The sequence below is a fragment of the Lathyrus oleraceus genome, chromosome 3, assembly GCF_024323335.1.
Source record: "Lathyrus oleraceus cultivar Zhongwan6 chromosome 3, CAAS_Psat_ZW6_1.0, whole genome shotgun sequence".
NCBI lineage: Eukaryota > Viridiplantae > Streptophyta > Magnoliopsida > Fabales > Fabaceae > Lathyrus > Lathyrus oleraceus.
The window spans coordinates 349,764,577-349,775,658 of NC_066581.1; the positions used below are offsets into that span (position 1 = coordinate 349,764,577).

The window sequence follows — 11,082 nt, forward strand, 5'->3', positions numbered from 1 at the left end:
AAACTCTTCTTTTCTTGTTCTTTTCTTATTAAGAAGGATACTTTAGACCAAAATTTTGCACTTAAAGAGGTCCGCTTTGCAATTAGCCAGATGTCAAGCTTGGTAGCCGAAACCTGATCGTGTCCGTATCATAGTTTTCCAAATATTTTGGAACATTATTATTAATGATGTCACCACATTTATACTTGACATATTTATTATTCATAAACATGGTGACCCTACATTTATTGATACTATGCTTTCTTAAGTATCAAACTCATAAATCAGATGTTAACCCCCTAAGGTAATCCTACATTTTAATGAGTTCAAATAGGTGTTTTAAGACTTTGAATATAAGCAAAAGCGAACTAATCAAATGTTAATTATGAAGTTAATTAATTAAATCAAGAAGGTTAAACTTAAACCCTCTTATGACTATTACTCATCAACTTCTCATCTCTCTTCAACCAAACCAAACATAACAACAACAATAACATGAAGACAAAGACAAACAAACTTTGTTGTCACAACAACTTATTCAACACTTCAAAAGAATTTCAAATGTTGCTTTCATGAATTAATTAAGGAACAAAAAATAACACTCGAGACAAAAGAGTGAGTCAAAATCAACATTTTGGAAGATCAAAAGGTGGTGGTTGAAGCTTCTGATTGGACTCATTACCATCTAGTACAAGCCATGCCATTCTCAATCCCCAACTTGTATGTATCTCTAGGTGACAATGCATGAACCATACTCCTGTTGAAACCAAAAACTCCCATGTCATTTTGACATATACATTAAACAACAATGATTTCAAATACATCAATTATTTAGTAAATCTTAAAACAAAATATTTGCTTATAAGGGTAAAAAGAGGGAGTTAGGGGTGGCAAAAGGAGATGTCTGTCCGTTTTAGGTCCGTCCAGGACGAGCATAGTTGGGATGTGGATCTAAAACTTTGGTTCGCACCACATAAAAAATAGGGCAGGACGGACTTGCGGACCTTGCACTCATAAAGGCAAAAAATTGTAAAATAAATGGGACGGGATGGATATATTAAAGAGGTCTAAAATCTTATCCGCTCTGCAAGTGCGAGCGAAACGGACTGGCAGTCCAGACCTGTTTTGACATCCCTAGAGGGAGTATGTATAGTATAATATATAAGATATGACACATTAATTTTTTAAATGACATGCATGAGTACCAACCTGGATTATCTGCAAAAAATCTAACGGCAACCCAACCACCAGCAGGAACAGCAACAGTGTTCCTTTCAACAGGATCAACCAGGTTAAATTTTGCAGCATCTTTATTAGGATCATAATTTCCAAAACCTTGACCAACAACAAAGAAATCATAGCCATGAAGATGCAAAGGGTGACTCTCAGCACCGAGAATACTAGTATCCTGCAAAATCAACTCCACACTAGTATTAAATTTCAACACAACCAATTTTGTAGCATTGTTCACCATTGTGTTATTTGGTGGTGTTCCTGTGTAATTAAAAGGGTTCAGAGGGGTTTCAGGAAAATCCGTTTTGTACACTCCGTTCGATTTTCCGAAATAGTATGCCTGCATAATAGAAACTGGTGGAAGAGCAAATGAGAAATTGTTCACTGAGGCTGCAAATTTTGTGTTATTAGTTGGACCCTGACATGTTGTGTTTTTCGGACAAGGACTAGTTCCTAACCCAACCGTGAAGAAAAACTTTTTGTCGACTTTTTTCGGTACATTGATAGGGAATTTAGAATTGGCTAAGCTTTTGAATTTTCTTGAGAAGTTTGATGCAAAATTTGTGTCATTTATTTGTGGAAGTGTAGGTTTGAGAAAAGGGAGATTTTTTATTGAAGTGTTGTGTTGCTTGTAATACAAGATACCTGCAGGAGTAGAGTTGTCAAATGTGCCAAGGCCTGTTATATAAGGTCTAGCAACCATGAGGAAAGTGGTGTTAGGAAAATATGATTTGGTTTTGAGAAGAACATTTGTGGTTTGTCCTGGTGTTATGAGGATTGTGTTTGTGTTGAATGGTTTTGTGTATCTAGCATCAGCTTCAACAACTGTTAAGGAATGATTTGCAATGCTGAAGAAGAGTTCTTCATTGAGTGCTGCATTGATTATCCTTAGTAGATACGTCTTGTTTGGCTTCACCTTTAGCTTGAATGTATCTTCAAAAATCATGAATACAAAAATGAGAGAATTAACCGACAAAAGTCGATATTATTAGGTTAAATGTCATCACCAGGGTTCAAACTTCAAACCCCGGTAGTCAGGGTTGTTTTTATACCTTTAGAGGAACAATTGTAGAATGGACCCGGAAGACCGTTGATGGTGTATGCATCTGAAACATTTGGTCCCCCTCCTGTCTGAAGTGCCTGATTTATAACTGCTTCAGGATCAACATTAAACCATTCACCTGAAATCACATATATAAGTATTTGCCAAAAAACTTGCATGAACACAGTTCTAAATTCCGGCCTGATATATTACAACTGCAACCGCAATTTAGAACTAGAATCTAGCTATTAAGTATGATTTATACCAAAAAGAATGGGGATTTCTTTATGTGGTTTCTGAAAAGGATAAGATTCATTGTGCTTAGGGAGAATGATGATAGGTCCATAAAGGGTTGCTCTTAGCCATGATATATGAGCATGCCAAAACAAGGTCCCTCTTTGTCCAGTAATGGTGAAGTTGTATGTGTATGTTTGGTTTGTTTGAATTGGACATTGTGTAACATATGCTGGTCCATCAGACCAACCACTTGTCTTCTGCCGAACTCCATGCCTGAAAAAAAAATCCAAGGTCACAACATATTCTCAACTGCGGCCGACTTGCCGCTTTATAGAGGTCTCTGCAAAACAAATCATTGCAGAGACCTCAAAAAATATTTTATATATGAGTGGTTACGTGGTGCAACTTAAAATAAAGAAGATGAATTTATAAACATACCAATGAATTGTTACATTGTTTGAGATATGATTAACCACTTTGACCAAAACTCTATCACCTTCTCTTGCCACTAAACGAGGTCCAGGGAATTTCCCATTCACACTAAGAATGGTTCTTGTGTGACACAATCTTGTAACATTCGTGTACTCAATCTTGAACATGAAAAAGATAAAGCAAAACATTAAGAGTGAAACATAGGAATGATAATACAAGTAAACTTAATATTGCATGCATGAGTTTAGTTATTATACATTAAATGTGTAGTGCCTTGTTATGCACACTACAAGCTGAGGAAACAATGTCAGCACAACACATAAACAAAGCAAAATCACTTTGACAAAACCCATGTTTTGTCTTAGTTCTTGTTATGAAAACTGATCTCAGAAATGTTTATATAGAGATATTATGGCAAAATGGTGTCATAAACTTGTCTGATAAACATGGTTGTAGGTCTGATTTAATTTTAGAGTAGACATGAAGTAATAGTTTGTGAGGTTAATTTGGATGCCTTTCTTTGAGTATCACAATGACCTTTGATCATTGGATGAATGTCTCACTTTGTGAAGTTAATATTTCTCCCTAATACTTAGATCACTTTCTGAAAGCTACAAGTTTTGCTCAATGTTGATAAAGAGTCAATTTATTCAAGTTGAGTAAGTTTTTTACGTTCAATTAATTATTACATTATAGAACTTTAGTATTTTCTAAGCCATATTGAACTTTGACTCATGTTGAACTTTTACTAATCTTAGTCAAGGTAGAAGAAACAATGACCAACTTATATAGGTGACAATGCTCTCTCAAAATCTAACTTTTCATGCACATGCCTAGTGTTTTTTCTCACTAAATTATATATAGTGCCATAGACATGATTCTTACTATGCTAGACACAAAAAGTAACCATATATATTAATAGAAGGATTAGATGAAAATTACAAGTTTAATGAGAAAAGAGTTGACAAAAACAAGATTAGTAGATATGTTGGGGCATAATGTTTTCTTACCATAAACATGAATAGTGGAAAATGTGATCATAGAATCATATGATAGAAATAGTTTTTAGAAAGTAGATAATTTGAAAATGAGAAAAAAAAATCCTCAACTAGAAATATATTGGATAGATATTACATTGATAAGATAGAAGATCATATTATATTATTAAAAATATAAAAAATGATAAGCTGGTAAGATATTAACAAACTAACTAACTTATAACACATTTTAATTAATCAACCAACTTCTATATTTTATTAATAGATTGGAAACGGAATGAAATAAAGATTTCAAATCTAAGGTTTCAGTGGTCTCAAATTGGAGAGGGAGAAAATAGTAATAAGTGATAAAATAAAATAAAATATTACCACTTCATCCTAGTATGCCACATCTGACTTACTTAAATAATATAAGTTCATTACATTTCATCATTAATACAAACAAACAAAGTCTGAGTTGTTTCCGATCCTGGTATTTTAAATTCAAAGTAATCAACTTTCATCAACTTTTCAATTCAAAAGATTGTTCTTAGATTATTTTACTTACTAACAAATTTACTTTTAAAATCATTTACAATCTTGTAAATTAATTTTAAGTCATTTATATTTCTACTTTTTGAAATTTAAGTCTTTTATAATCAAATTATTTAAATTCAATAATTTAGAGATGTTATTAAAACAACCTAAAAAAAATTTACTTATTAATTTTTTAAAACTCCTAAGGGAGGGCTTGAGAATGGGTGTAGGACAAGAAGGTAGTTAGTGTGGGTCGGTATCAATGGTATGGTTTATTGGGGGTGTTGTGAGGGTATAATGAATACGTAATAATAACATTAGAGATTTAAGAAGGAGGTGAAACAGAAGAAAAAAATCAGTTTAATTGTAAAAAAAAAAGTTTAATATTGTGTGTATTCAAGAAATAAAATTAGAGGTGATGGAGGAGTCGTTAGGGGTGGTATTACAGGGTAATATAGAAATGAGTTTTTCTTATCAACTTTTAGTTAGAGTATCAGAGAGTATTTAAATGTTATGAGATTCTAATACGATAAAGGTGATATTTTCTGCCATCTTTGACCTTGTGTTGATTGTCATTTGAATTTTCATAAAAGATGAGTATGTTGGGGAAGTTTTTCACTAGGGAGCATTGAATATTGTGAGACTTCTTCTTTTTAGAACAACACCTTTGTGAGAGACACACCACATATTCACCAAAAATCTTAAGGTGATAGGTGGATGGGTTCTCTCACTTATAAATGCTCAAGTATCCACATTTCCAACCAATGTGGGACTATTACTCACACTGCTCACACTTGATACATTCTCAACACTCCCCCTCAAATGTGAGTCCATAATGCTCCCCCTAAAGTGGAAGCTCTTCTTACTTCCACAAACTATTGTATCGTATGAAATATTTCTTAATCACCACCACGGCGTCGTTGACACTCTTCAACGAAACGTTTCTTACTCATCACCTTTGTGGCGTTGTTGACGTTCAATACAAATAAGCCGATCTCTTTCTCGAACCAGGCTCTGATACCATTTATTGGAGAAGTTTTTCACTGGGGAGCATTGAACATTGTGGGACTTCTTCTTTTTAGAGCAACATCTTTGTGAGAGACACACCACATATTCACCTAAAATCTTAAGGTGATAGGTGAGTGAGCTCTCTCACTTATAAATGCTCAAGTCTCCATATTTCCAACCAATATGAGACTATTACCCACACTACTCACACTTGATACATTCTCAACAGAGTATTTGTTTTATATGGCATACGTTTATGATGTGTGGAAATCTTATGGTAAATAGTTCTTATGGGAGTAGTTAAGTAATGTTATTGATAATCAAAGAAGATTGTGGTGTGTATGTGAATACTTTAACACATTTCATATGGAGTCGGAGAGGAAGGTATAAGTGGTTTAGCTATAATTGAGGACATCATAAACTTCAACAATTTTATTGAAGATTGTGTGTTGATCGACTTGTCGATGTGTGGCAGACATTTCACTTGGTTTAGTGAAAATTTAGGACTATCAAAAACTTCAACAATTTCATTGAAGATTGTGTGTTGATGGATTTATCGATTTGAGGGAGAAGCTCCAATTTGTTTAGAAGCTATGGAGGTTTTATGAGTCATTTGGATAGTTTTCTTATATTTGAGGAATGATGTGTGTTCACTACTACGAATAAGTGATTTTACCTTGGTTTGTTAATGGGTTTTACTTCAATTTTCTTGTCGATCTTTACATTGAGATCCATTTTGATCCCTTAATTTTTAAAAGCTCCAATGTGATCCTTTATTTTTTCAAACAACATCACGTTAGTCCTTTCTCTTAGTTTCGTTAGTCAAGGTCAAATTTAGTGTCCATTTGGAATACATGTGGCGCTGATGTCACAATTTTTTTGCATTCACAATAGATTTGAACCTTGGACCACTTGGTTGTTGGACACAATACTTTACCACTAGTCCACTTTGCCTTTTTTTTATTGAATTTACACATTAAATATAATTGAAATCTCAATAATTTTTAAAATATTTGACAATGCTCACAGAAGCCAAAAATCATACAGTTGGCATGCAATGTTCATCAAGAATTTCTGGAAGAATTCCAAACATCTCAAATTTCAATTTTTTCATGAACAATGTTCATCATTTATCAATGTTACTCTTTTTTTTTAGGGTTTCACCTTTTATTTTCAATTGCTTCTATTTCAGTTTTTCATCAATTGAGTTCTACTTTTCAAATTTATCAATCGTAACAACGCATTTTAATATCATCGATTCTAATTCAACCAAGTTTTTGACCAGGTTTGGAATTCATCGATTTGGAATTTCCATTTACATGATTATGTGTTTTTCGAATCAGGACGTTTTTTCGAATTGAAACATGGCTAAATTTTCGAGTAGTAGTTCAATGGACAATTTCTTTTCTTTGATGAACTTATCAGTACCCATAATCTTAACGTTGTTGTCATTACCAGTAGCCTTCCAAAATCCATACTTTGTAGAAATAGAAAATATTTATTTTCATGGTCAACATGTTTTCTCTTTACAAGAGGAAAACATTTGCAATTTGTATCAATCTATATGGATGAATGAAGTAGGCAAAGATTAACCAAAATGTTATGATCCGTATTAACTTTAACTTTTTGAACTCATTCTTATGCAAATTCGTTATAACTAGCAACTGACAATAACACTCAATTTTATGATAATGACAATCCCTGCAAAATATTAATAAGGACTCTGCCATATCATAAAACAATGCTTAAAAATCAACAAATAGAGGGGGATGTAAATAGTCTATGTCTAGATCCGGCGACAAAAAAAGGTAGCAAGCAAGTGAATGGGAATATTTTTGCAATCCATAAACACTATACCAATATTCCCATGTCATATCCTTCAAGCGTATTTCAAGCTTTTGAAATAGAGAAGTTCTCTCAAAATCTTGCTTATTCAAGAAGAGGTTGAGGTTGATAAGAAAGAAATGTAAATATTCAGGTATGGAAATGTAAATATATTTTCAATTTGTAAATTAAAATAATGAATGTGGAGTAGCTTAGTGGCACTCAATCTCGGCCTGCAATCAAGATGGCCTGAGTTTTAATCCAGGTCGAAGGCAAAATTTTAGATTTTCACAAATAAGACCATTTACTTTTGGGAAAATGAATTTTGACTTTTTACTTCTTAGATTTTGACGCATATGTATCCCTCTATAGCTCTACAGGTTGACAAAAATTAAACTAAATAAAAAATATTCAAAAGTAAAAGTAACATTTTAGTATTATAAAGAATATCACTTACAGGTTAAGAATTGCTTTCATATTTGAATTAAGACTATGATGTAACGGGCATAGCATAATTACTAAATTTTGCTTGAGACAAATAACTATTAGTTGTCAATGACCACTACATAAACATCTAGAATAATTAATAATGGGTAAAAATTTGAATATTAAATAAGAGAAAACACACATCATATATACTTATGAATTGAGAAACAATCATAGGTAATAACCTTTTTTCTCTTAAATTAACTTTTTATGTATGTACATTGGTACATCATTTGATGAACGTTGGACAAATTGAATAAGGTGTGGGCCAAGAAACTATACTTTTGTTAACCTATGTGTGCATAAACCTGATGCATGTACCTAAATGATGTTAACACAAAAGTTGATATTAAAAGTAAATTCTAACAATGAATATAATTTGAAATCACCATAAAAGTTTTACTTACGTGCACCACAATTGAAGTACGATTATATCAAGCCAAACAACACCATCCACAATTTCCATAATACAACCCTTTGCAATATAATTTTTGTTTTATTTTGGATTATGTTATAATTACATCTGGAATGACTCTCCTAGATTCTCTACCATACTAGTCAATCTTTGCAATGGATTTGGTTGAGTCTTTGGGGTCTCTTGTAATGGGGTACTGGAGTTGAACAACTATCTTTCGTACTTGCACCATGCAAAACAATGTTCTCACATATGTCTAATTGATTTAAATATGGATGGGCGAGTGTCGCACCTCGAAAAAATGGGGATACGACTTCAAAGCGAAGCGCGATAGCACGCTCACAATGATGGACTGAACAGAGTCGCCACCGAACTTTATTTATTCCTAAGAAGGAAGGGGGAAATATCGATAAAACCCAAGACAAAGAAAGGATAAGATATGGTCATCGCAACCAATATCCGGGTTCGGGAGTCGATTACGCAAGGGGAAGGTATTAGCACCCCTCACGTCCGTTGTACTCAACGGGAACCATTAGGTCGGTTGTGTGCATTAATGTTAGTTTGAAATGTTAGGCTTTTCAAATTATTATGTGGGATAGAATAAATAGAATAGAGAAGAAATGTTTTTGGATTTTTTAACGAAGGACTAAACCTAAGTTTTTTATTAATGGGCCTGACAAGATTTATAAATCCTGCTCCTACGTATCTCAAAAGAGAAATCAAGGCTTACGTAGTTCTGGGTAGAAAAATTTTGTTTGTTGGTCGATTTTAGCGAAAGCTATATTGTATTAATCGACGAAAACATTGTTTTACCCAAAACAGATGAGGAGTGAACGCATACCACACATCGAACGGATTTATAAATCTACATTCGGAAAAGCGTCATTTATCTCTACTCAACAATCGTGGTCGAAACATTGTTTTGTATCACTTAAGACAATATATCTTTCGAATGCTTAAAAAGCAATCGACTTACAAGGGGTGTGAAAATGGGCTCGATATAAAATCGAAAAAATATGATTTTTATAAGTTAAAATAAATGGTTTCGAATGCATAATGCAATTAAATTAAAAAAACAAATCTATATTATTAAACAATAATGAAAAAAAGAAATATGAATAATAAAACATAAATATAAAAGAAAGCAAAACTACACCAAGGAGTATCGAACCCGCTACACTAAGGATCTAGAAGCCACTCCCCTCCACCAGACCACTTACTAACTAACTGATAATTTACTGCTAACTTAAATGTATAAACTAAGGTAAATTAAAAAAAGGGGTTAAAATAAATAACTAAATAGAAAAAGAACTGTTAGTCTACTAGTGATTAAACCCAGCCGCATGGCTGTTGGGTTTCTGATGGATTGGAAGCATAAAACTAATTAATAAAAAGTGCAAAGAAAAACTAAAGTATTAAATTTTTTTTAATGGTTTTTTTTAAGTGGCTTAAATGTTATTTCTTTTTCAAAAAATGAAATAAAAGGGAAGAAAGAAAATGGTATCAACCGTAACACTCCCTCATCGCCCTCATGCTGCGAATCCTTCCTCATCGCTCTCTCTCAGAAACCCAATCGCTCACGATCGTCCCTCCATCGCTCTCTCTCGTTAAAACTCTCTCACTCAAAAGCTCACACTAGCCTAACCCTTCTTCTCTCCGTCTCACTTTCACCCATCCTCGCCCTCTTGCTCTCTAACAATTACTCCAAAAAGATTCAAGCCAAAGGAAACTCACCTTCGGTGGCGGCGACGGTGATGATGGAGCCTAAGCTTCACTATTTCGCCTCTCTCTTCCAGGTATGTACCGATTTTTGGATTTTTTCTTTTCAAAGTTCTCGCCGCTCTCTATCTATGACTAGGGTTTTTTGTTCTCCGTTTTTTCGAATCCGCCTCCCTCTCGTTTTCGAATCCCTTCACTAATTCTCTTTGCTTCCTATTTATCTCCTCTGATTAGGGTTTCAGATTGATGCTCAAAGGTTCCAAAGGAGAAAGTTTTCAGAAGCACTTTTGTCCGCTCAGAAACGAGTTATCCTGTTTGATGCTATTTTCCGGAAAGGTAATCTGTACTTAGCTTTTTCCTATCTCTTTCGTCTTAACTCCAATTTGGGTAATCTTCTGAACTTAACCGACTCAGTCATTATTTTGTTTACTGCAGTGAATTCGGAGCATTGGCTTAATTTTGCCCTGTGATTTTAATGTTTTTTTTTTGCTAAGTTTGATTTCTCACTCCCACCGAGTCCGTGATAGCAGCAACAGCATTGGATGTATCACTTGCATTTGACACCATTCCCTGGCTAATGGTTTTCTGCGCTTGCTCACGAGCCAACTTGAGTTCTTCTGGTATTGTCCATGTTGATTGTTGTGGGTTGTTGGTTGTTCGCTGATGAATGTTGTGATAAGGTGAAATTCTAACCCTTCGTTGTTGATTAACATAACAATCCTCAAATCACACCCTAAAGCATGCGTTGATTTGATTGCAGGTATGATTCTGTGATGGAAGCGGTAACTTTGGCGGAGAGATTCTTCAACTATTATCCTCTGGGTGATGGATGGAGAATCCATTCCAAGTGTTTCCATAAGGAAGTTCCTTTCACTTTCTGAAAATTATGGACTTGGAATTGCTGAATTTGCTTGGATATGACCTTATTGTTTTGCTTTTCCTTACTGCAGTAGCGAATATGAAACGAGAACGACTCATTGCCACGCTCTCAAAATCTTTTTCTCTTTGAATGTCCTTTTACAATTTGTATCTTGGATTACTTTGCTGACTTGAGATAAACCACTTTTTTTTTGCAGGAGAATGTTATACGACGTGTCGATCATCATTAGCGGTATCTTCATCCATTACAGTAGAGGGACCAATGTCCACTGAATGTGGGGATTTAACAGAAGCCAAATCTTACTCAGACTTTG

The 11,082-nt window shown here is 34.0% G+C and overlaps 2 protein-coding genes across 2 annotated transcripts; one reads left to right on the top strand and one right to left on the bottom strand.

Moving 5' to 3' along the window:
• Positions 1-348: 348 nt before the first annotated feature.
• Positions 349-3,347, bottom strand: LOC127127617 (laccase-17). The gene is made up of 6 exons (XM_051056868.1): positions 3,181-3,347; positions 2,930-3,081; positions 2,520-2,764; positions 2,265-2,393; positions 1,189-2,145; positions 349-736 (listed from the first exon to the last, which is right to left on the bottom strand). Exons 1-6 carry the CDS (start codon positions 3,274-3,276, stop codon positions 606-608), a joined length of 1,710 nt encoding a protein of 569 aa, XP_050912825.1. The 5' UTR covers positions 3,277-3,347; the 3' UTR covers positions 349-605.
• A 6,073-nt stretch (positions 3,348-9,420) lies between these two features.
• On the top strand, positions 9,421-10,353 carry LOC127131238 (uncharacterized). Its single transcript, XM_051060169.1, has 4 exons — positions 9,421-9,434; positions 9,615-9,966; positions 10,124-10,225; positions 10,325-10,353. The coding sequence occupies exons 1-4, from the start codon at positions 9,421-9,423 to the stop codon at positions 10,325-10,327; spliced, it is 471 nt and encodes a 156-aa protein (XP_050916126.1). The 3' UTR covers positions 10,328-10,353.
• The last annotated feature ends 729 nt before the right edge of the window (positions 10,354-11,082 follow it).

Coding starts and splice junctions, on each gene's coding strand:
- LOC127127617 (XM_051056868.1), bottom strand. CDS start 3,276: ATGGGTTTTGTCAAAGTGATTTTGCTTTGTTTATGTGTTGTGCTGACA. Junction 3,082..3,180: donor CAAGGCACTACACATTTAAT/GTATAATAACTA, acceptor TTCATGTTCAAG/ATTGAGTACACGAATGTTAC. Junction 2,765..2,929: donor AACAATGTAACAATTCATTG/GTATGTTTATAA, acceptor TTTTTTTTTCAG/GCATGGAGTTCGGCAGAAGA.
- LOC127131238 (XM_051060169.1), top strand. Junction 9,967..10,123: donor ATTTCGCCTCTCTCTTCCAG/GTATGTACCGAT, acceptor TCCTCTGATTAG/GGTTTCAGATTGATGCTCAA.